Source organism: Lagenorhynchus albirostris, chromosome 1 (assembly GCF_949774975.1).
Source record: "Lagenorhynchus albirostris chromosome 1, mLagAlb1.1, whole genome shotgun sequence".
Classification (NCBI taxonomy): domain Eukaryota; kingdom Metazoa; phylum Chordata; class Mammalia; order Artiodactyla; family Delphinidae; genus Lagenorhynchus; species Lagenorhynchus albirostris.
Genome location: NC_083095.1, coordinates 63,121,280 through 63,148,447, shown reverse-complemented (window position 1 = coordinate 63,148,447; position 27,168 = coordinate 63,121,280). Strand labels below are relative to the sequence as shown.

Sequence of the window (27,168 nt, the reverse complement as noted above, 5' to 3'; positions counted from 1 at the left end):
GATGGCAGGGTGAATGGCTTGTTACAAACTAGTTTCCCAATTGTCAGAATCTCTGGATTTAATTAATGAACATATGTGACTAACCTGTGTTAAAATGTGAATGTGTGGAGGAAGAAGAAAGGTTAAGAACTACTGTTCTAGCAGATTGTCTTTTCACATAGGTCAAACCTTTGAAGTGAATTCTTACGAGGTTAGAGTAGAGATGACCTTTTGATTATAATGCTAGGCTTGAGGAACAAAGAAGTGGTTTATAACAATTACTCTGAGAAGTAAAGTAAAAGTGAACAAGGGATAAAAAATTTGCCAAACAGCAGAGATGGCATTGTTGAAGTAAAGGTGCATGAATATACAGTAACTCTCTATATCACACTGGTTTGATAATTTTCTCTAGTAATATACTGCTGCCCAGGAGTAGAGAAAGCAGTCGTTAGGAATGATTCTAATTAGAGAACTGGTTATGGAAATATATATATACACACACACATATATATGTGTGTATATATATACTTAAGCAGAAGAACAGTTTTGAGGGTGCAAGATAAGGCATTTTAAAAATGGTTGACAATATGTGAGTTTGCTGAACAGAAAGGTAAGAGGAGTCAGAGCTGGGTGGACAAACTGACTGTGGGAACAGGAAAAGCAAAAAACTGAAGACAAAAGTATAAAACACCAGTCAAGTGTTTATTATTTATAAACAATCCAAAGATACCAAACATTTAAATGCAGCTGTATGTTTTTCTAAAAATGGTATTTCTAAGGTATATATAAATGAAAAACAGTTTCTGCTCAGAAAGTTATAATTCAACAATACAGTATTATTCACACACGAACAGAGAAATAGCTGACAGGTGACAGAGATAAACCTGAAAATTTCCCAACAACTTACCACTGTCTTGAGTCCAAGTTCCTAAGTTCTCTAAGTAGTTTTTCATTTTTCTTCAGGAGATGAAAGCTCCTCCTAAATAGAGAGATTTATAAACATTTTCATCACGTTTGCAGTGAATGACATGACAGTTCTGGAAATACTTTCCAGTCTACTCATGCAACTCTTATACTTTTCTTGCCTTTTCATCCTTCTAACACAAAGGAGAACAGACCCTAAAAAAAATGTAAAGAATATATGTCATTATTTCTACCCAGGCCCTCATACATTTCTGCTAGTGGATCATAATCTACTGGCCACTTAAATGTTTCCTTGCAGATGCTGTGAGTTTCCCAAACTCATATTCAGGAAAATGGATAAAAATACTTACAGGTTCCTTCTCCAGAGTTTCATAAAAATATGTGAGAAAGTTGTTCCTCATGAGAAATAAAATATTCACAAAATCTAAATCATTACCAAATAAGGATGTGTAATCCAGATGGAATTTGTTTTTCTTGTTTTACATTATATGTATTTTTCTACACTACAAAGCAGTGTGTAAATTTTACCAAATACATTACATAGGTGCTAAATTATGTATAAATTATATTCATGAAATCAATGCTTGCTGTGGTAAAATATAGCTTCCCATCTTTAATTTTTCTCAAGAGACAATGTATGGACCATTCTATAGCAAAAGAGAGTAGAATGAATTTATATTAGTGGCAACTACCTGTATGTGGACATACCATAAGGCAAATTGTTTTCCTGATATAACATGGCTTTCCCATAAGGCAGAGGATACGCCCTTCTAATAAATGGAAGGGTTTAAACCAAGTAAGATTATAAACACTAGGTAAGCAAGTAGAATTCCAATTCAGTGCTTCACATGCATTTGAATTACTTTAAGATTTATTCATCCAGTGATATCTGAGCTCCCCTTCTACTACAAACTGAACAAAAACAATACATTCAATAATGCTTCTTCTTCCACTTCCCTATAGCTTTTAGTATGATAGAAATTTTAAAAATCAATTTTAAAGATAAATTTTAAAATATTTTTAATATTTAAAAATATTAATAATGCTTTACACTAGTGTACAATTTTAGTATTTTATGTACATTATCTAATTTAATTCTTACCATCATGTGAGGTAGGAGTTATTTCCTCAATTTGCAGACTGTAACCCGAGGCTCAAAGTTTAAGTGACTCTAACCTGGATCTTTTGCTTTAAGTCTCATGCCTTTTCATTTAACTCCTACTTAACTTACTTCAAAACTGTGTGTGTATATTGCAAGTTTTCAATGAGGTTTTGCAATATGCATAAGAGAAAACAAAATTTAAAAAATTGAAATCCAGATTCTTTTCTTGATTTGATGCTAAATCCTGAGTTAATTTCTCTGATACAAACAAGAAATGATCATATCGCTGTTTGTCTAAAAAAAAAGTTATGCTTATGTGCCATAATAAGAAATATACATTTGGGCTGTGTCCCCAGTTCCTGACACAGAGGTCCTAAAACCGTTGTAATTTCCTGAGTGCTGGAGGTAACAGGAGAGTCTTACACGACCTCCTAAAACCTTTGGAATTTCCTGGGTAATAAGAGCATCTTTTGTTCTAATAAGGTGACTCTTGGTGGTGTCCCGGATAACTTCAGGATGGTGCCTCATCACCAGAAAGAGCAAGCCATGATTAGGATCTTGAAACTTTCAGCTCCACCTCTGGGGAGAGAGAGGAACTGGAGACTGAGTTAATTAATAATCAATCATGCCTACATGATAAGACCTCCGTGAAAATCCCTAAATTATGGGATTTGGAGGGCTTCCAGGTTGGTGAACACATTCAGGGTGCTGGGAGGGTGGCACACTGCAACTCCATAGGGACAGAAATTTCCACACTTGGAATCCTTCCAGACTTTACCCTATGTCCCTCTTCACCTGGCTGTTCATCTGTATTCTTTAACTATCTTTTGTAATAAACTGATAAATGTAAGTAAATGTTTTACGAATCATTATAGTTAATTTTCATACCCAAGAAGGGGGTTGTAGGAACCTCTGATTTACAGCCAGTTGCCCAGAAGTATGGGTGACCCAGACCTGCAATTGATGTCTAAAGTGGGGGGCAGTCTTGTTGGTCTGAGACCTTAACTTGCCTGTGCTGACTCCAGGTATTGTTGAAACTGCTTGGTGTGGAAAACTCACACATTTGGTGTTAGAAGTGTTATAAGAAAAAACAGTTTTTCCTATTAGCTTACATGAAGGTTGGAAAAAACAAGATTTTTTTCAATTGTATGAGCTATGAGTTCTAAGTCAGATAGTTATACTAGTCATTATGAAAATGTTAAAGTTAATTTATTACATTAAGTTATCTTTTTATTCCCTTGAAACCTGATTATGACTCAGTAGACGCAAAAAAAAAAGAAAAAAAAGAAAAAAAAGAAAATCTGCCCACTGGTCAAAGAACTAATTGGTAGGTAAAATTTAGCGAGGGAAACAACAGAGACTAAAATGCTGATCATAAGATGAATAAGACTAATATTTTTTTAAAAAAGGAAAAATTTCTCCTTTATTCTTACCTTTTGTCCCAGGAATTCATTCCCAATATACTAAGAAGCAATCTGCAATAATAAAATGCTGACTGAGGTTTCTGAGGTGTTGGTTCATCTTGCTCCACAGCTTTCATGTTTAAGTCATTAAAGTGTTTCTCAACAAATTCTTTTTCCTCTGTATGCTGCTTAAGGATAGCGTTAATAACATCATTTTCCTGTTTTTCAGAAATGCACACAGGCTGTGGAGCAGGAATATTAAGTGAGACTCCAGTCCTCTGTAAGCATTCAGGACTAGTTACACCTAAATACTGCAAAAGCTCGTCAAGAACATCTTCTTCATCTCTTATTGTATCCCAAGTTGGTACAGTTTCTCTAAATCTTCTTCTAAACTGGAGGGAAACCCCATCTTTAACTGTTATATCTTCTAAGCATTCATGAGATGTAGAAGGCTCTTCTGGCTTCTCTTGGTGAGACAATGAAAGTATAAGAGATGTAGGTTCTGACAAACCACTTACAAGAGGTGGTCCATACAGGATGGCAGAATCCCATGAATATTTTCCAGAAAGATCACGTACTATAATCCTGACATTTGAATTGGCTGATGCAAGGCCAGCAGATAAACCTCCTCCAGGTATACTCTCTTCAGATCTGATCTGGATACAGGACACTAAGGTTGTATTGTTCAACACAAAGAACTGAATATTTGGACTCTCAAAGAGTTCAGGAGAAAGTTCAGTGCTTTCACTGTAATGATTGTCGTGATTTTCACACACCTGACTTGTTAACATAGCAGGACCACCACTCATTGGATAATGGCCCAAGTGATTTACCAGATGTGTAATAACAGTGCGGGCAGCTATAGAGATTAATCCTTGTTGCATTTGAGTTTTCACTAGAAATAAAAAATATAATAAGTGAGTGGGAATACTGCTGCTTCCTAGGAAGTCATATAAGAATGAAACATTAGACAACAAATGGGGATTCCATCACATTATCAAAATCACATTCAAATATTTGAGTTAATATTTTCAATTTAGAGTATGTACTACAAGAATGATAACGAAGAAGAAAACTGTTCTTTGATGAAGTTTTGTTCATTTTTATAAGAAAGCCCTCTTTGAAAATTTTGCTTATGGATTCATAATTTAAACTAAGGCTCTTAAATGTACATCATACCTTCAAAGAAGGTTCAAAAGTGTTAGAAATCACTTAGCACCCAGATTAAAAAGTCAATGAAATCCAACTGTTAAGTTTCTTATATTATGAGGAGATTCAGAAACATAGTTTGCAGCATGCCTTAAACGGCATTTAATTACGGCTTTTATGGATGATGTAAAAGTGTCAGAAAAAAGTGATCTTTCACTAAACTTTAGGAGTCAGGATCAATTTAAATAGTGAGTCAGTGTAGCCAGCATATGCCAAGGAAACTTTATTTTAAAGGAAAAAATATTTTATGGCCTGCTTATTTTTCTAAGGCATTAAAGAGATCAGGAGCATATCTATATGAGTAACTTAAAAACAAACAAACATAGGAAATGGTAAAAAGAGAAAGCTCAAAGAATATAGTAGTAAGAGGCCTGAAGAGGCAAGGTGCCTAATGTCACGACCTGAAGGAGGAGAAAAAGGAGGGGAGGGTGGAAGGAAGACAAAGAATACAGAAAGAGAGTAAAGGGAGAAAGGAGGAAGTGCAGATAGACAATAACTTGTCCAAGCCCACTAGCCAAAGACTGCCAGTGTGATTCTATAGAGGGTTGATGTGGAAGCCACTTATGTCATGAGTGGTGTCAGGAAGTGGGGACAACTGGGTTAACTTGATACTTTTCATCTAGGAGGTGGGAGGAGAGTTGTCATTAGTAAAGACGTACTAATCATTCATGTTAGAAGAGGGCGTTCAGTTGTGTGTTTGTGTGTGTTGATAGTGTTCTTGTCTGTCTTATATACAAGGTTACAGAATAATCATGTCTCTGTATTGTTCTACCACAGTGATATTGTCTGAGCATTGTTATATTCTGAAAGTTAATCATTTGGGAATACTATGGCCTAGCTACCAGAATAAATATAGATTTGAAAATGTCCTGATGATCAAAGTATTACCTACATAAAATAAATTCCTTAATTTCGAGTGTACTTTGTGATGAATTTCAGTAACTATATAGAATTGTATAACCACCAACACAATCAATATATAGTAAAATTCTCACATCAAAGGAAGATGAATTTTATTTCATGTAAATTATACCTCAATAAACTCAACTTTAGAAAGTTTATAAGGGAACTAGGTTGTGCACTGCTGATATGATTACTTAAAAAGAGGCAAGAAAGAAGAACAATGTTATATTTTCGAGGTTGTAGCCCTCAAGATTCAGAACCGACACCACTGGGTACAGGCAAAGAGTCAGCAACAAATCAGCTGCTATGCCATTAATACCAATAACATCTTCTCCATTATTCCAACTCTAAAAAAGAACAGTTTTCTGTGGACTTTGGTTGATTTTGAAATGTTACTGAGTGTCAAACTTTTAATCTTCCATAATCAAGTTTTATTTTACATACATGTATATATAAACATTTTCAGTTTACTTAAAAGGTTCCAATTACATTGAGCTGTTGTTTGATGATAGTATGGCTAGCTCTGAAAATGAGCTATTCAACACTAGATAACAACACTAAATGATTAACCTTAATTCAATCCTACATTTTCAAGACCTATTATGGTAAAGTAAAAAGATATGCCACTGAATGATGAGAAACAGAGGGGTGATTTGAATCTAGTGCCTGCTTTTGCTTCTCTAATTATAACTTAGATTTTAATGAGTGTTCACACTGTAAGAGGCCTTGCAGATAATCTAGCCAATACTTCTCATTTTGCACTTGAGGGTTCACAGAAATTCACTGATTACACTTAAAAAATAAATTAAGATTTCAGAAGTAGGTAGAAGCATTTTCTTTCCTAAGCTGCTTCTCCAAATTCAGGAGATATATATATATATATTTATATAAAGGGATAGAAACCTCTCAACTTGTTAATTTGGCAGTTAGGTTTATTTGGATTTATTTTTGAATCGTAAGCTACAGAACATACACATCTTTCTTCTATATATCTTAGATATAAAGAAAACATATGAAATTCTCTAATGTAGAAATTCAAAATGAAATTCTAAAATAACCAGCCTTGTGAGAAAATGCAAAATGAAGATATCGATGCTTCTAAGGCTTTGTGTAACTAGCATTCATTTAAAAAAGTCTATTCAAGGTTGTCTTTTCATATTGTCAGATTAAACAAACCCTACAGCATTTGCAGCAAACCCGTAATTACTGATTATTATGGCATACAAAAGCAGCAAGACATAAAAAGCTGCTGCAATTCACTGCACTGTAATAGAACATGCAGAGGAAGTTAATTTTGGCAAATGCTTTAAATATGAGCTTTGCATAATATGTATAGGTGAAACTATAATTAAGACAGAATGAATTCTTTGGAGCCTCCTTTCACTCTGACCCTGCAAATGATGACTTTTTGCTAATAAGACTACTGCCATTTGACAAAAAGCCAACTTCACTACCTTGCTTTATTCTTCAGTAAATTTAATAATTACAGCTACTCCTGCCAATAATTCTCAAATCAGACTTGTTCAATCCAATACTGAGCTTATTAGGGACACTCTATGTTTAGAAATCTTTGGCCAAAAAAGTACTTGAAGATGATGAAGCATGCCTTAGACAAGGGCACAATGATTAGCCATTTCTGCCACATTAAAAAAAACCCACAGCATGTAGTCACTACAGACCACAGAATCACCTGCTGCTAGCTCACAGCTGTTCCTAAAAGGTTCTGCATTTATCTGGTCCTTAATACCTTTAAGAAAGTCCAAAGGGAACAACTTTAAATACATTTAGAGAATAGCACCCTACAGAGTATTTGGTATCAATATAAAGCTCATCTGTTTAAAACCTTTACACCTTTCTGTCTTTTACAGTGACTGTTAATGGCACAGTAAATTTGCATGAAATACATTAAAACTTCCCTTTACATAAGTAAACTATTTATTTCACTGTTTAAGAAATACACTATCCTGCCCTGAATCAAACTTTATCATTTTACACCTTTAAAAATGCAAAAAGCAAAGAATATTTTCATATAACTTTGTCCTTAAGTAAAAAAAACACTGTATTGTACTATGCCAAATCTAAAGAAATAATTACGTCACCTGTATCAATTATTGTCTGAATTATTTTTCCTATATTCCTATTTCACTTGTATATATGTGTTCTAGACAAATTATCAGCTATTTGTGATCAACCCAAAACCCTAGCCCTGTTTCCTTGATGTGTAACTTTATATCTTCACTTGCATTCTATGTCATCAATCCATTACCACGGCCACATCCTAAATGTTTTAATCATTTATAACTATTCTGCCTTTAAAAATCAAACTCTTCCTTGATAGTTTACTCTTTGACCACAACCTCCTAGTCTAGTGATTTCCCAATTTTGTTTTGTAGAGCCTGCGAGAGGGCTGTTGCAGATGAATGGGAGAGAAGTCAGCACAATCCCTGCTGCAGCTCTACTTTAAAAAGTTTTACGAAGTGGACTTCCTTGTGAAATTTATTTGAAGAGGTTCCACTGCTTAAAAACTCATTTAATAAACCACTGTCCTAACATACTGATATGCTCTGTGGTTCTCAACCTTGGCTGCATATTAATCACCTGCAAGGTTTTAAAAATCCCAGCAATCCCAGATCAATATATCAAAATCTCTACGGACGGGACCAGACATCAGTATTGTAATATGCAGCCAAGGCTGAGAATCACTGTTCTAATTTGTTATTAACAACCACATCTACTTTCTGCATCACCTCTACTTTCTTCCAGCTTATTACCCATTTCCTAGCATCAGTTCAATCCTTACCAACCTTAGATTCTATAACTAAACCATATATCAGCATTCTGAAAGCCATTGTTCCCTTGTATATCTGCCAGATCCACCTTACTGAATGTTGACTGGTGCAACCAAAATTTTGCAGTTTCCATTTTCTACTGGGCCCTCAGTAACTTCTGTCAGTCCCCTTAATTTACTTCCACCTTCTTCTTTCTGGTCGCAGAGGAAGGGCTAATATTAACACCTAATCTTTCCAGCTCACCTCTCAGGAACTTCACTCTATTAATGATCCCCTTACTAACTTCCTTCTCAGCTCATCATTGAGTTTAACTGTCTTTAGAACTCCTTTAATCCTGAATAATCTTTTAACGTATCTATTGTTTTATCATTTTTCTTTGCTTTTTTAAAATAAAAAAGTCAAGCTTTTTTAAAGAGCACTTTTGACAGATGGCTCTACTTCCTTAACTTCTGCTTGCTCTTCAACCCACAGCCATCCCCTTCTGTCTCCTACTTTTCTGCTGAAACTAAAGTAGATATATTTGTCAGTCTTTTTGTACTGGATATCTCTATCATTTAATACCATTGGCCAGTCTTTAAAAAAATCTTTCTCTTCTCTTTGTTTCTGAGAAACTACTCTACTCTCTCCTGGTTTTCCTTCCTTTCCAACTTTTTCTTCTCAGAATACACACACCCATGTAAATACATATTCCTAACAAAGACCCCTCTGCTAAGACCTAGATCTGCATGTACAATCAATTGTACTAGATCTAGATCTCTTCATATGAATATCCAACAGGCACTCTAAAAAACCATTTCCAATACTGCCCTCCTGATTTTCTCTCCTAATCCTTTAAACTTTCTCATATTCTTAGTCTAGTTTAGGGAAAATATAACCAATTTAACCCTTTAGCAACTCTTGCTTGGCCTATTGCAACAGCATCATGATTGGTCTCTCTGATTCTGAGTTAACCACCCTAAAATCAATCTAACGTACTAGAGATCAGCACACTTTTTCTGCAAGGGGACAGAGAGTAAATTATCTTCAGCTTTATGGGCCATGCTATCTCTGTCCCAACTACTCAACACTACTATTACTACACAAAAGCAGCCATAATGACACACAAATGAAGAGCATGCATGTGTCTCAATAAAACTTTCTTTATAGAAACAGGTGGCAGGCATGGGCCATAGTTTGCTGACGCCTGTAAAATACTACTATCAAAGTGCTCTTAATACTAATTTTATCATGTATATCAGTGGGCCCCAACATTTCTGGCACCAGGGACCAGTTTCGTGAAAGAACTTTCCCGCGGATGGGGGGTGGGGTGTGGAGGGATGGTTCAGGCGGTAATGGGAGCAATGGGGAGCGGCAGATGAAGCTTCACGTGCTTGCCCGCTGCTCACCTCCTGCTCTGCGGCCCAGTTCCTAACAGGCCGCAGACCAGTACCAGTCCGTGGCCTGGGGGTTGGGGACCCCTGATGTATATCACCTCCTTAAAACCCTTCAGTAATTGCTGGGTTCCTCTGGGCTACCCCTGTATCTTGAATGTACTTTTGTTTTAATATGTACTCATATCATAAGGTTACTTGTTTACATCTTTCCCTTTTATCAGAGAGTAAACTCTCTGAATGTAAAAACAATGTGGTTAAAAAACTTATCAGAATAACTCAGAAGTATAAAGGGAATGTCATCACATATAATCTTAGGAATTGTGTATCTGAAGTTGTTTCTTAAACTAAAAATGAACTTAGCTATAACGTACATGTCAAGGTAAACAATTACCAAGTAAGATGTATTATCCTCCAGTATTTCTACCCAGGCCTCAAATCATACCTTAGGAGAACCCAAGCAACAATACTGTCCTGAAGAGAATTCATTTTACCTTCTGTTACTGGCTGGAGTTTAGAAGATCGTTCCGAATCAGGAGAGTGCAGAGGTTCAGGCTCTTTTAGGCTTTCCAAATGCATAAAAGGATCATAATCTACAGATGCCAAATCAGAGAGGCTTAATGGAAAATACCTTGGATTGCTAAAACACTGAGATCCATAAACACACCCATGTAATACCTGAAAATACAGGGGAAAAAACATACCAAGTTTTCCTTTTAAGTGAAAATAAATACATAAAGAAAAAGGAGAAAACAAGTCAACTGTTAATACAAGTACTTGACAAAAATTTTAAATATTTAAACACTTAGCTCTTCAATCAAGGTAAAATTTAATCTAAAAAAGAAGAATGAGCAAAATTTAACTAATGATTCTCATATTCAACAAAGACTTCTTTCAAAATTTTGCAATGAAACAACAGTGTCTTGTAGGAAGTACTTTTTAATTATCCCTAGGTACCATAAGATAAATCTATGTTCTTAGAAAACACCTAGCTCAGAGTTTCCCTGGTGGCGCAGTGGTTGAGAGTCCGCCTGCCGATGCAGGGGACACGGGTTAGTGCTCCGGTCCGGGAAGATCCCGCATGCCGCGGAGCGGGTGGGCCCATAAGCCATGGCCACTGAGCCTGCGCATCCGGAGCCTGTGCTCCGCAACGGGAGAGGCCACAACAGTGAGAAGCCCGTGTACCGCAAAAAAAGTAAATAAAAAATAATAATAATAAAAAAAAGAATCCGCCTGCCAATGCAGGGGACACGGGTTCGACCCCTGGTCCGGGAAGATCCCACATGCCACGGAGCAACTAAGCCCGTGAGCCACAACTACTGAGCCTGCACTCTAGAGCCCGCAAGCCACAAATACTGAGCCCATGTGCCACAACTACTGAAGCCCGTGCGCCTAGAGCCCATGCTCTGCAACAAGAGAAGCCACCACAATGAGAAGTCCACGCACTGCAGCTAAGAGTAGCCCCCGCTTGCCGTAACTAGAGAACGCCCAAGCACAGCAAGGAAGACCCAATGCACCCAAAAATAAATTTATTAAAAATAAATACCTAGCTATAAAACAATGAAAATGTAATACTAAGAAATGTTGTTTCTTTAGGTTTTAAAAACCCTTGGTTACCAAATAAATAATAAAGCAAAGAAGTTTACCTTATAAATACAGTTGAGGACAGATTTTTCTATTTTATCATTTTCTGCTCCTGTTGCATGGACTGGTTGGAGCAGTGTCTTTAGAGGTAAGGCCATGATCCAGTCCAGAAGGCACAGAAGTAAGGATACCACCAACTGAAACAACAACAAAAAAGATCATTATTATTGTAAACTCATAAAATAAGAGTTAAAAATTTAACAGAAATTCACCAACTTATCTTTTGTTTTCCAAAATGTATTTCAGGAACTATCAACTAAGTTCCACCATTAATATTTACCTAGACCTAAATGATTTTAAGATGTATATGAACATTACTGTGGGTTTCTCCCTTATATTTTAGGGCAAGCAAGCACAATGAAACCTTAAGCATAATAAAAACAGGAACATTAAAATTATTATTATTTTTAATTAATTAATTAATTTTTGGCTGCGTTGGGTCTTCATTGCTGCACACAGGCTTTCTCTAGTTGCGGCGAGCGGGGGCTACTCTTCGTTGTGGTACGTGGGCTTCTCATTGCAGTGGCTTCTCTTGTTGTGGAACTCGGGCTCTAGGTGCGTGGGCTTCAGTAGTTGTGACTCGCGGGCTCTAGAGCACAGGCTCAGTAGTTGTGGCACATGGGCTTAGTTGCTCCATGGCACGTGGGATCTTCCCAGACCAGTGATTGAACCCGTGTCCCCTGCATTGGTAGGCGGATTCTTAACCACTGCGGCACCAGGAAAGTCCCCAAATTATTTTTAAACAAACATAAAAACACTGAGCTTAAAAGACAACAGACATCAATTAGCTATTCTTACGTAATGCACAAGAAATGGAATACAAATGAAAGGGTTTAGTTCATATGTATTACAATCATTTCCACATTTCTTTTCTAATTTAACACCTCACTGAGCAACCTGCCAGAAAGACTATCTTAACCACTTTCTGATACTCTTACTAATTACATTAAATGAATTTTTCTACTGGACACGTTTAAACTGATGGATGTTATAAACAAAACACCATTATCTAAAATGTAGAGTAAAATAGCAGTATCTATGTGGTCCATTTTATTGAATAAAGAATCACAATTAGTACCATAAAAGTGTCAATCAAGTAGCAATAAGAGATACACTGATCTTTAGAATCAAAGACCAACTCTCCAACTCAAAGAGTAATGCTGGCCTAAATCTCACAACACACCCTCCAAAAGAACAATAAAGAACAAAAAGAACCAATAAAATATCACAAAACCCACATCCTCAGTATAACCAGAAAACAGAACATTCAAAATTCAATTATCTGTGAGTAGAAAATACACACAGCAAATCCAACAAGCTTTTACCCATTCTCCCACTGCAAGCTCTCATGAAGAGTGAGGGTAGTTTGGGTAAGCTGTAAAAGAGAGAAGGAAACCAGGTACAAACCAAAAAACCAAGCCCCCCAAAAAAGGTCTACCCTAAGTGTGAGAATAATGAAAAACATGTACTGGTAGATAGGGTACTGAGTAGAAGGAAAGTATTTAAAAGTACTGCAGGAAAAGTAATACTTTGGGGGAGAAAAATGTTAAAAGGGAATGGAGAGACACCTTGTGGAAAACATAATGTGAAAAGAAAAATGAAAAGAGAAATTTAAGACCTTGCAAGATTTTTACAATTTTTTTAAAACTGATGGTTCTGTAATTCCTCTCCCACCTTAGTGTCATCCAATGAAAACACTATACTTTGTTAAACTGCCAGAAGAGGGAGCTCTTGAAATAGGAATCTTATAAACCACCCCAAGCCACCAACCTTGTCCACAGAAATGCAGACAGTCTTCATCTATAAAAAACTACTATAAAAAGAAAACAGGAAATGAGAATCTTAAGCAATTCAGCTGATGAAAATTCCTGCCCACCAAAGCCAATAATGAAGCAGAAGAAAACTATAACACAACCTTCTAATCTAAATTAAATATTGTCAAATAAGCATTTAGGTATAGGGGACAACGCAAATCCCATCTTAAATCAGGAATTTAAAAAACTAAGAAGAAATAGACCAAAAAGGGAAGAATTGATTCAAGTCAGGAAAGAAAACTAAAAAAGGATAAAATGATATTAGAAATGAAGCCCAAGTTATAAGATGCCTAAGGAAGAATAAGTTAAAAAAATAAAAAGAAAATTTAATAAGGGGTATTGAATAAAGAGAACAAAAGTGAGACAAAGAAAAAGGTAAAAAATATCACAGAGAAATGACTGGAATGGAAGACAGAAAAAGAATATCCTATTCACTTAAATGTGGAGTCCCCAAAATCTACATATTGACAAGGCCTACCAGATCCAGGACAAACTGACCTGCAATAATCAACTCTAATACATATCCTGGTAAAACTTGAAAAGTAAGACCTAAAAAAAAAAATATGTGTGTGTGTGTGTGTGTGTGTGTGTGTGTGTGTGTGTGTATCTCCTTAGAGCCTCCAGGAAAAAACATGAAATAACTTACAAGGACAAGAGAATAAAAATGGCATCAGATTTCTCAAAAACAGTATACAAGCAAGGCAACATTAAAAAAAATAAAAACCTCAAGGAAAATAAGTGTGAACCAAGGATTCTTTTCAAGTATCTACTTGAAAAGTAGCTACTTTTCAAGTATCTTGTTGTTACAGAAAAAAATTTATATATGCAAGAGCTTAGGGAATTCTGCATTCATGAGCCCATCTTGAAGAATAAAGATGAACTTCATTTAACCAAGAAGTTGACTGAGGAACTTCAGTAAAACGTCTAACAGTGAGTATCTGATATATTTAGTTATGGATCTAAGATTTTTTAAAAATGTAGAGATGAGTGTAGAAGAATCATTTGTTATATGACATATGCTAAATGTTACGTGCAGACATAAAGGAACTAAAAATAAAGGTAAAGAGAGAGAAGAAAAGTAACATAAGCTCACTTATTAACATATAGGCAACATATGGGAGATAAAGGATACCACTAAATAATCACAAACCATATAGTATAAAAGGTTAAGAAAGCAAGGGAACAAAGGCATTAAAAAAAGTATACATATAAAGGTAACTACAAGAAAAAAGTACAAAATTTCCTGAATACCAAAAGAATTTTAAGAAGAACAAAGGAAATACATCATGCAGAGAAAGAAACAGAAAATATAATATGCATAATAATCATAAAATAGAATGACAGAGGTAAGATAAAAAATACTATATATCATAAAAATGGGTTTAACTTGCCTAATAAAATAAAAAGATTTTCAATTTGGCTCACAAAGCAAGATGCAAGTATGTGTTGTATTCAAGAGATATAGTTAAACAAAAAGATTCAGAAAGGCTAAAACTAAAGAGATGGAAAAAGGTACACCAGGCAAATTAGAATTCAAACCAAAAAGCATTAATGTTAAAGCTATAATTCAAAATGAAGATAAAACAGTTATGGATATCTATGTATAAAATAACAGCGACTACAAAGGAAAAACCATAGTAGATGCAAGGAAATATAGAAATATTAATAGAAGACTTTAACACACCACTCTCAGTACAAGACAGGTCAAGAAGACAAAATATAATCCACATTAACAAAAGTTGAGATCTTCAAAAATGTTTATCAATAGTAAAATGATTTTGTCACCAAAAGAGTTTGAAAACTGCTAGTATAGAATGTTAAGAAACAGACCCAAGTAATTATGGAACTTGATTATTCATTAAGAGGCAAAGAGGAACTTTTTAATAAAGGGAACTCAGAAATCTGGTTATCCATTTAGGAAAACAACAAAAATTAGATCCCTATCTCAAAAGACAGAAAATAAACTTCAAATGGATGAGGGGTAAAAGTGTAAACAATGAAGCTGTATAAGTACTAGAAGAAAACGTGAAAAGGTTTTCTACCTGTGGCTCAAAATCTAGATACCTAATGAAGTAAAAGATTGCTAAATTGACTTACATAAAAAACTCCCTAATATGTAAACATCTGAGGGAAAAATACCAAAATCTGACTGAAAATATAAAAACATATGAATGGACAATTCACAAAAATAAAGTAAAAAATTAGGCCATTAATAAATATGAGAAGATATTCAACTTCACTTATAAAAAGAGAAAGGTAAATGAACACTACACTGAAATACTATTGTTCCCCTATCAAACGGGCAAAAATTTAAAAATATGTCATACTCTGTGGTTAGGCTCTGGGGAAACATACTCTCATAGTATATGCTTGTAGGAATGCCAATATTTAACATAATTACAATATCTGTTTACCTTTTGACCCAGCAATTCCACTTCTAGGAATACACCCTGAAGACACATTCCAACAATGTAAAAATATACAGACATAAAGTTAGTCACTGCAGCATTGCTTGTAACTGCAAAATTCTGAAAATAATCTCTATGTCCATACATAGAAAAATGACTTGAATAAATTATGAAATTTATAAATTATGGTGCACTCCCTCAATGGAGTACTAGTACTATACAGCTGCAAAAAAGAACACGGAAGCCCTCTGTGAATTTATTTATTGTGAATTTCCAGAATATACTGTCAAGTGAAAAACCGAAAGTACCAATGAATATCTAAGACTATTATACTTTTGTGTAACAAACAGGAAGAAAAAAGAAAATACAGATGTATCTGCTCATCTGTACAAAATAAAGAAAGGATGGATAAACCACAGACAAATAAATAAATAAAAACAACAGGGATGGAGGAAAAAATCTCTAAAACGGAATATAAACAGCAACGTGCCTGTTAACAGCTGCTTCTTTGTTTCATATAGTTCTATGGGAGCTGTGAACGCAAGCCCTTTGGCTTTCAGAGCCAGGTGATTTGGGGACCTGTCCTTGGGTGGCAGGCTTAAAAGGTGGGGTGCTAGACGTATGGGCTAAACCCTTCTCTCCTCAGAGAGAAGGTGGAAATTGGGGGCTTCCTCCTGACTGTATGGAGCTCTGCTAGGGTGGGGTTTATGGCAAGAGTGTGTTACAGCCTTTCCTACCTATTTTTGATGTGGGTATTTTCTTAGTCACTTGATGTGTAGAGGTCACTTGACTAGTTTCTGGATTTCTCTCAGAGGGAATTGCTCCATGTGTAGCTGTATCTTCCATGGGTCCAAGCGAGGAAGAAAATTCAGCAGCCTTCTATGTCACTACGTTGGTGACCCCCCTCTCTGCCTGTTCTTTAACTGCTATCTTCAAGGTGTTATACTTTGCTAACCCTTCTTACTCTACAGCTTCACCTTAAGTGATCTCATATACTCCCACAGTTTAATAGAACTCATGTGTTGACAATACCAACAAGAAATCTCAGTGTTACCACTTCTTAATCATATTGTGTTGAAATATCAAGTATGTTTTATTACATATGTTCTGCCCATTATTTACAGAACTCTGCAGCTGTAATTATGTTTCTGGACCTATTCTCAGTTATTTTCAGGCATAAACAAGACCATAACAAGTAAAAAAATTATAAATGGACAGAATATCCTCCCAGGTTCCTTACAACCCTAAAATTCAAAGACTTTATCAGATGACCATGATTAACTTGAGATATAAACTAAAATGTGATTTAGTTACACTTAAATAATGGAAAGCTATATTTCCAATTATTTTAAACACAAGATTAATTAATGTCTCCCATGTAAATAGATATACCTTCACAGTTTTAAAATATAAGTATCTTACTAGGTAACCACATATTAAATATTAAAAAATTTAAATTACCCTCTTGTCCATTTCATAAGATGAAGCTTCTGTACTTGGCAAAAGATGGGTAATAGTGGCTATTAGAATCTGTAGGAAATAAAGAAAATAGCTCAAAATATGTCAAACTAATGGTGCATCCTAAAACTTAAACAATAATGCTAAAGTGATACAAAATCTACTGCTGAAAGTTTATCCAAAATATATTAACATTGTTACTTCAAAGTAATTTTTAATAGGTCAGCTTTTCAAGTACACTTAACTATCAATCATTTACAATCCCAATGTACAGAACCAAAGTTACATATGCTCTGTTAACTATAAATGGATTTCTTACAAATTCAAGTCATGAATCAATATGTATAAACATACAAATAATATATGTTCTGATAGAAAAATGAGAAGACATAGATAAGCAAAAAGATTTATAAAAACCACCTGTAATTTATCACTCAAGACATCTACTTTGCTCAACCAATTAGGTATAGAAGGGATGTATCTCAACATAATAAACACCATATATGACAAGCCCAAAGCTAACACCATACTCAAAAGGTAAAAAGTTAATATCCTTTCCTCTAAAGTCAGGAACAAGATAAGGATGCTCACAACTGCCATTTCTATTCAACACAGTACTGGATGTCCTACCACAGCAATTAGGCAAGAAAAAGAAATAAAAGGCATCCAAGTCTGAAAGGAAGAAGTAAAATTATTTCTGTTTGTACATGACATGATCTTATATATAGAAAATCCTAAAATTCCACCAAAAAAAAACCCGTTAGAACTCATAAATGAATTCACTAAAGTTGCAGGATGCAAAATCAACATACAAAAATCAGCTGCATTTCTATACGCCAACAATAAACTATCACAAAGAGAAATTAAGAAAGCTATCCCATTTACAACAGCATCAAAATCAATAATATACTTAGGAATAAATTTAACCAAGGAGGTGGAAGACTTATATGCTAGAAAACTAGAAAACACTAGTGAATGTAGCTGAAGACACAAATAGAAAGATATTCCATGTCATAGATGGGGAAGAATTAATATCGTTCAATTGTTCACACTACCACAGTGGTCTACAGATTCAGTGCAACTGAATGCAAAATTCCAGTGGTGTTTTTCTCAGAAATAGAAAAAAACTATCTTAAAATTTGAATGGAACCACAAAAAAACCCAAAGAGCCAAAGCAATCTTGAGAAAGAAGAACAAAGCTGGAGGCGTCACACTTCCTGATTTCAAGCTTTATTATAAAGCTACAGTAATCAAAATATGGTACTGACAGTAAGGTACTGACATAAAAACAGGCATACAGATCTGTGCATTAGAATAAAGCCTAGACATAAACCCCCACATACAGTCAACTAATCTTTGACAAGGGTCCAAGAACACACACACGGCGTTAAGAAAACTGGATATCCATGTGCAAAAGAATGAAACTGGACCCCAATTTTATACCACTCACAACAATTAACTTGAAATGGATCAAAGGCTTAATATAAAGACCTGAAACCATAAAACTCCTAGAAGAAAACATAGGAAAAGGCTCCTTAACATGGGTCTTGGTAATGATTTTTTTGGAAATCATACCTAAAGCAGAAGCAAAAACAAAAAAATAAACAAGTGGCACTACATAAACTAAAAGCTTCTGCACAGCAAATGAAACCATCAATAAAGTGAAAACACAACTTACAGAATGGAAAAAAAATATTTGCAAACCATATATCTGATAAGGCATTAATATCCAAAATATACAAGGAACTTATACCCCCAATAGCAAAACTAACTAAATTTATAAATGGGCAAAGGATCTGAATAGACATTTTTCCAAAGACATACAAGTGGCCAACAGGAACATGAAAAGGTATTCAACATCGGTAGTATCAGGAAAATGCAAATCAAAACCACAATGAAATATCACCTCACCTTTGTTAGGATGGCTATTTGTAAAAAAAACAAGAGAGAACAGATGTTGGTGAGGATGTGGAAAAAAGGGAACCCTTATACACTATTGGTGGGAATGTAAACTGATACAGCCATTATGCAAAACAGTATGAAGGTTCCTCAAAAAATTAAAAATAGAACTACCATATAATACCACTCCTGAGTATATATCAGAAGGAAATGAAATCAGTGTCTCAAAGAGATACCTGCACACCCATGCTCACTGCAGTATTACTCACAATAGCCAAGATATGGAACAGCCCTCATGCCTTTCGACAGATGAACGGATAAAGAAATTGTGGTATACATATATACACAATGGAATATTATTCAAGCCATAGGAAAGAAGAAAATCCTGCCATTTATGACAACATGAAAGAAACTGGAGTGCATTACACTAAGTGAAATAAGCCAGACAAAGACAAATATTGTATGGTATCACTTATATGTGGAAAAGTAAAAAAAGCTGATTTTATAGAAACAGAATAGTGGTTGCCAGGGTCTGGGGTCTAGTGAACTGAGATGTAGGTCAAAGGGTACAAATTTTCAGTTATAAAAATAAGTTCTGAGGATTTAATGTATAGTACAGTAACTACAGTTAATTGTACAGAACTGAATATCTTAAAGTTGCTAAGAGTAGACCTTAAGCATTCTCACCATAAAAAAATGTTAACAATGTGAGGTAATGGATATGTTAATTATCTTGATCTTGGTAACCCTTCTACAATATCAAATCATTATGTTATATACTTTAATATAATACAATTATATTTATCAATTATTCCCCAATAAACTTGGGGGGAAAATAAAGAAATTTACTCTCATCTTCCCAGATATTTTGGTATATATACTTGTAAATATACGCCTTTTTTTTAAAGAAAGATTTTATAATTTGGCTTTTTAAATTAACATATATTATACACTGAACAGAATATGAATAAAATTGATACAGAGAATATGAAATAAAAGACCTTATTAAAAGAAAGCAAAACATTCTTATAGTGTTATCATTTACCCTGGAAATTTCTTGATCTCATTCAATTTTTTTTTTTAAGAATATGTTGGGGGTAGGAGTTTATTAATTAATTAATTTACTTTTGCTGTGTTGGGTCTTCGTTTCTGTGTGAGGGCTTTCTCTCGTTGTGGCAAGCGGGGGCCCCTCTTCATCGCGGTGCACGGGTCTCTCACTATTGCGGCCTCTCTTGTTGCGGAGCACAGGCTCCAGACGTGCAGGCTCAGTAGTTGTGACTCACGGGCCTAGTTGCTCCGCGGCATGTGGGATCCTCCCGGACCAGGGCTCGAACCCGTGTCCCCTGCACTGGCAGGCAGGTTCTCAACCACTGTGCCACCAGGGAAGCCCTCATTCAATTTTTTAATGTGCATGTTAAAAATGTATAGAGGTGGGCTTCCCTGGGGGTGCAGTGGTTGGGAGTCCGCCTGCCGATGCAGGGGACACGGGTTCGTGCACCGGTCCAGGAGTATCCCACATGCCGCGGAGCGGCTGGGCCCGTGGGCCATGGCTGCTAAGCCTGCGCGTCTGGAGCCTGTGCTCCGCAACGGGAGAGGCCACACAGTGAGAGGCCCGCGTAACGCAAAAAAAAAAAAAAATGTATACAAGCAAATTTACTGTATTTTTATTGTATGCTATTAAATTTTTATAAATGATTGCTTCATGTAGAAAAATTCCTCTAAACATAATTTATACCATAAAAGGCTTTACACACTAATAGAATCTAGTATATTAGATTAATACTTAATACTGGTAATAGAACTGGGCTTCTATTCCTAACTATGTAAGTAGGTAACCATTAGTGAAATGCTCTACTATTTTAGAATTTCATTTCTTCATTCAATTAGAGGTAAAGTATAACCATTTATCTGTAGGCACTGGCCACTATAATGTACAGTGAAGCAATCTGCAAAAACTCTACACACCTAAGAATTACTTAGATAAGTATTAATAATATATAAACTACGAAGAAAATAAGGGAAAGGATTTGGAGGCCTTCAAATGAACAAAAAAAATATGCTTACTTAAAGAACACCTTAACTTTCAACAGAATAATCAATCTTAAAGGGTAAAATTTTACAGTTTTAAAATTTCAAATGTTTTAATACTAATAGACATATATATGAACATTCACATTTACATCCAGTTATCATGTCCTGCATGATAACAATGGTAGCTGCTGCCAACATTTATTAAAACTTATGTCCCATCACTTTTATGGCAAAAAGTGCTCAGCGTGTTACATATATTTTCTCATTTAGTCTTCAGAGCAACTCTGTGAGGTAGGTATTTTTATCCCAAATGTAAAGATAAAGAAAGCCAGAATTTAGAGGACTGAGTAATTTGTTGACAGTTACAAAGTTAGTAAATGGCAGAGTCAGGGGTTAGTTAAACCAGGTCTAACCTTCAAACCCAACCTCTTAACCATAATACTATATTCAACTCAACAGATTATTTACCTAAGAGATTCTACATGCAAGTCATCCTAGGCATAGAAAATAATGAAGAAAAAAAATGCCATTGTCTTAAAGAAGCAGCTCAGAATTTTTTAAAAAAAATATTTATTATTTGGTTGCATCAGGTCTTAGTTGTGGCACGCAAGCTCCTTAGTTGCGGCTCACAGGCTCCTTAGTTGTGGCATGTGTGCTCTTTGGTTGTAGCAGGCGGGCTACTTAGTTGCAGCCCGCAGGCTCCTTAGTTGTGGCATGTGAACTCTTAGTTGCAGCACGCCATGTGGGATCTCGTTCCCTGACCAGGGATCAAACCTGGGCCCCCTGCATTGGGAACATGGAATCTTATCCATTGCGCCACCAGGGAAGTCCCAAGAAGCTTAGAATTTTTACACAAGTATATTTAGTGCTAAAATAGGGCCTGGCGACGTGGTTGAGTGGGAAAAGTCTGGACTTGAAATTTTACAGACTTGGGTTTGAACCCTGTTTCTACCCTGTTACCTTATGACTTTATACAGTTGCTATCTCCTCAGTTCTCTCATCTTAAATAAAGGGAGGAGAGGAGGCAGGGATAACAGTCCACCTCAAATGACTTTTTACGAATTAAATGAGGTAACATATGAAAAGGTGACTAGTATAGTGACTGATACATGGTAGTAGGTGCTTAATAAATATTAATTACTATCTTTCCTAAAAATGTTATAAGAATATGAAGATAAGAAAGATAAATTCTGGTTGGAGAGAACAAGTAAGGATTCTTATTTTTTGAGGAGATGGTATTTAAACCAATCACTGAAAGATGGGGGGTGGGGTAGAGAAAAGTAAAACATTTTAGGTAAGAAGAGAGTGAGGGGTATGTTTAGGGGATAATAGCTGACTGAGGTGTCCAGACTACAGGGTATTTCATAAAAGGAATCAGTACATGATTCTGAAAAGATGGGCTGGGTCCTCATCTGGAGGCCTCAAATTAATTCCCAGCTAAAGAGTTTGGGTCTTATTTTATAGACAAAGGAAAACCACTCAGAGATTTTGTTTGTTTGTTTGTTCTTCAGGAAAGTGACATAAGAGTCATGTCAATGTGAATGATGACTTGGAGGGGATGACCTCAGAAGCCAGGAAACCAGTTTAGAAGGTTATTATAGTATCTCAAGAAAGAAATAATTAAGGGCTGAAAAATGTCAGGTATTGTAGGAAGCACAGAACACATTAAAAAAAAAAATAAACCACTTCATAAATGACTGGCTGAAGAGGAAAGGAAAGGAATGAATCAAAATAATCTCCTGATTTTGGTAACTGGAGGGATGGTATGTTTTCTAACCTAAGACAGGGAATGAAGCCTAATATACATTAAAAGACAATGGCAATGATAAATTTGCATGTAGCATTTAAAACCAACCACATAATCTCTTAACATAATATAGAAAGGGACTGTCATGAACTTTGATATCTCAAAAAAGTACCTTGGGGCTTCCCTGGTGGCGCAGTGGTTGAGAGTCCGCCTGCTGATGCAGGGAACACGGGTTCGTGCCCCGGTCTGGGAAGATCCCACATGCCACGGAGCGGCTGGGCCCGTGAGCCACGGCTGCTGAGCCTGTGCGTCTGGAGCCTGTGCTCCACAACAGTGAGAGGCTCATGTACCGCAAAAAAAAAGAAAAAAAAAAAAAAAGTACCCTGAGTGGCCATTATTTAGCTATGCAAAATTTAAAGAAAACTATTAAATAATTTTAATCTCAAGGTATCCAAATCTAAGGATCTTTAACAAGTCATAATAAGAAATAAATGAGAAATTACTTACTTGAATAATTTTCAAGGGAGAATCAGGCTGGTAAATCTGAAGTCTAGGTACATAATGAACCAGCATGTGAAGCATGTTACAAGCTACATGGGCTACTGTTTTATTTGTAAACTGTAATAATAATAAGAAAAAAACAAAAACAAAAAAGCACTGTTATAAAAAATTTCTTCCTGATATTATTCATCTCTGCATTAGCTGCTAAAAAATTTTAAATTGTATACATGTTTTTTTTTGTCATTCTATATTTGTGTTTATTAAAATATTATTAGGAAGATAAATATACACCTGCAAAATAAGCAAATCATAACACATTCCAAAGATATAATTAACTTTATTTTTTCTTTGTAATGTTTGACTGTCCTCATTAAAGTTTTATTCCATTTTCTCTTACCTGGATTTCTGGAATGGCCTCTAAACTGCTAATCTTGTTATCCCATCTTTCCCCACTGCAATCTACTTACTATACTCAATACTTCCATATTATCTTCTGAAGAACTGTTCTGATGCTGACGTTCTCTATGCTTAAAAATCTTAGATGACTCCCCAATGGTATAAAGTCAAACTTTTTATGCTTATCTTTCTATAACCAAATCACCCACTCTTCAAGCCCTGACCACATACTTCCTCTTTCCAGTCTTCTCTGATACCTAAGTCAAAGTGACCTCTGCTTTCTCTGAACTCAATCAGCAATTTATATGCACCACTCATTTGGGTCTCTCAGCTTTTTATATTTTATTACTTATTTTAATCTTTTTCAGCCATCATATTATTAATCTCTTCAATCTAGTATTTATATTTCTTTTTCATTCTGGTATTCCTTACTCTGCCTAGCAAAGCACCTCAAACATAGTATATACTCAGAAATATCTGTCAAATAAGTAATATTTGTACTTTGTGTGTTTAGAGTTCTATACAGATATTATAATACAAGTCTTAGGACAAAAAATAATATCACTCATCTTTTTACAAATAAAAAATATCCATTTATTCATTCAGACTCTCCAAATAATCGGGTTATTATTTCTGAGCAAATCTTATTCTGGTCACAAAGAGGGCATTTAATTTGAATGATAAAGCCAAAACCTGAATAGCTCAAGAATTCAGGAAGTAATAAAGATCGAAGGGTAGGTTACAAAAATACTGATTAAGAAATGATAAACAGCCTTACAAATGTTGTTAAATGACTGGTTTCCTTTTTAGGAGTCATCCATATTTATCTTAGGGACAAAGCCAAATATATAAAAAGTTGAGATAAAACAGGTCATCACCAAGATATCCTAAAATCAAGAGTAGAACTATTCTTAAGGAAAAAGTCGGAATCAAAGAAATAATGTAATAATGAATTAATTATTCTGTAAGGGCACAATATATAATTAACATTTAGAGAAAAATAATCATACATTCTATACTATCTTAATATAGTCCACTAAATATTTATTTACTTACCTTTAAGGAAACACAAATTACATTCAGAGCTTCCTTAATTTGAGGATGATGAGACTCATGGACTAGTTCTTCACAAATCCAAATACCTAAACTGCAAAGTGCTACACACCTGCAGAAAAGGCAACCAATAATGATACAAATAAAAGTGGATGAGCGTTTAAGTGAAATGACACCACCACCACAACCAAAACACCCACAACCAACCAACCCAGAGTGAACATGCACTGTTTAGGTGAATTAATCAATTTGTTACTCTGTTAATTAATCAATTTATTGCTGTTAATTAATCAATTTGTTACTTAGGAAGATAAAGTGGAGGAAAGCACATCCCCCAAACTCTAAGCCTTATTTTATTCAATTTAATTTAATTTTTATTTTATATGGGAGTATAGTTGATTTACAATATTGTGTGTTTCAGGGTATATAACAAAGTGATTCAGTTATACATATACATACATCCATTCTTTTTCAGATTCTTTTCCCATATAGGTTATTCCAGAATATTGAGTAGAGTTCCCTGTTCTAAGCCTTATTTTCAACTATAATTTATTACCAAGATCATAGGTGGGGATAACACACAGGATCTTTCTAACAAACCCATATTGATAAATTGATATTGTCATAAAGCTTCCCAGACAAATATGCAACCTGCTTTCAAAAAGGAAAGAGTGGGGACTTCCCTGGTGGCACAGTGGTTAAGAATCCACCTGCCAATGCAGGGGGAGCAGGTTCGAGCCCTGGTCCGGGAAGATCCCAAACACCGTGGAGCAACTAAGCCCGTCTGCCACAACTACTGAACCCACGTGCCACAACTACTGATGCCCGAGCGCCTAGAGCCCATGCTCTGCAACAAGAGAAGCCAGTGCAGTAAGAAGCCCATGCACTGCAACCAACAGTAGCCCCTGTTCACCACAACTAGAAAAAGCCTGCGGGCAGCAACGAAGACCGGATGCAGACCAAAATAAATAAATAAATAATTTTTTTTTTTTTTTTAAAAAAGGAAAGTGTAATTTTATTGACTGATAGCAGCAGTCAGTAAGATATTATTTTCATATCTTTTACATTTAACATAGCTAGCTACAAATTCTTTTTAAAACAAATTGGGACCACAAATAAAATTTATACACTTTATAAAGGAATTCCAACAGAAACAGAACTTGGAGATTTTTTGTTCTGTTTCCTCATGTCTTGTGAAACTTCAGTTCCCTACTTCAACTGAGTTTCAGCTTGAAGAAAGTAATCTGATGATCAGAATCAGTAAAAATTCTATTAGTGTGTTCAAGTATAAGCTTCTGATGAAGCATATAATGTTTCTAAGTATTAAAAGAAAGTCAGCTCCTTCTAGTTTCCTGATATATCTTGCATGTCCTGATACTGATATTCTTAAATTAAATTCAGTAGAATGCTAAATTTCAGAACAATTCAATGCAGAAATATTTTTCTTCCTGAACATAATGGATCAGAAGTTAAGTCCCTTCTTTCAGTCCATCAGTGTTAATGCTACTAATTTACTATCAAAACTATAGAAAGTCTTCTATGTGAGGTCTACAGCTTCCTTTCTTCCCTACTGTTGTCCACCCATCAATCTTATGTAACATTTGTAGATCTAAATAACCAAGTGACACCTTTAGCAGTGGAAGGAGCTGTAATCCTAAAATAACAATAAACTCTGAAGTGAAGCAAAGTTCTCCATAGATGCAGCTAACTAAAGACACAGTAAAAGGCACAGACTGGGAGTACAAATGCTTAAGTTTTTGTTTTTTGTTTTTTGCTTTTTAAAGGTTAACATCAGTTTTTGTGTGTGCATGTGTGTGTACAGCTTCCTACATTCTTCAAGATGTCAAAATAATCTAGATTATTCCCAGTATGGCTCAACTTTCTGCTACTAGTCAGATTCTGGGGTATAAGCTTCTAAGGCCTTACATTCCTGAAGAGTATAGGCAAACAAGTTTAGAAAATGTTTAACGTTCGACTTCTGGGATTTTCCTATACTGTCAATGAGCTATCATGTTAATGATTCCCAAGTGTACATCTGGTCAATTATGTTTTAGGCTTTGATATTCTTTCACCTGAGAGGCAATGAAGTTTTTTTTTTTTGAAAAAAAAAAAAAAAATGCAGGGCGTCCCTGGTGGCACAGTGGTTGAGAGTCCGCCTGCCGATGCAGGGGACACGGGTTCGTGCCCCGGTCTGGGAAGATCCCACATGCTGCGGAGCGGCTAGGCCCGTGAGCCATGGCCGCTGAGCCTGCACGTCCGGAGCCTGTGCTCCGCAACGGGAGAGGCCACAGCAGTGAGAGGCCCGCGTACCGCAAAAGAAAAAAAAAGGCAGAAGATGTAGAATGAGAAGCTATAGGTTCAATTCTGGTTCTGCCACTTATTACTTATGCATCTAATAAGGCTCTGAAGACAAACTGTCAGGGTTTTAATCATGGCTCTACATTTTCTGGGTGATAGGGCATATTACTTAAATTCTCTGAGAGTTGTTGTAAAGATTAAGTGAGGTAATAAAGTGTTTAGAATAGTGGCTGGCACGTA

General features: G+C 35.5%; 1 protein-coding gene across 2 annotated transcripts in view; it reads right to left on the bottom strand.

Annotated features, from left to right (window-relative positions):
- The window catches only part of RALGAPA1 (Ral GTPase activating protein catalytic subunit alpha 1), a 220,947-nt gene that overhangs the window by 63,197 nt on the left and 130,582 nt on the right, over nt 1-27,168 (bottom strand). For both annotated transcript variants that reach the window (XM_060143467.1, XM_060143474.1), the window contains exons 28-34: nt 24,634-24,742; nt 23,188-23,298; nt 17,007-17,075; nt 11,326-11,460; nt 10,174-10,357; nt 3,439-4,303; nt 887-958 (exon numbers count right to left, since the gene is read on the bottom strand). In XM_060143467.1, coding sequence (XP_059999450.1) covers nt 887-958; nt 3,439-4,303; nt 10,174-10,357; nt 11,326-11,460; nt 17,007-17,075; nt 23,188-23,298; nt 24,634-24,742 — 1,545 coding nt within the window. The remainder of the gene's footprint in view (nt 1-886; nt 959-3,438; nt 4,304-10,173; nt 10,358-11,325; nt 11,461-17,006; nt 17,076-23,187; nt 23,299-24,633; nt 24,743-27,168) is intronic.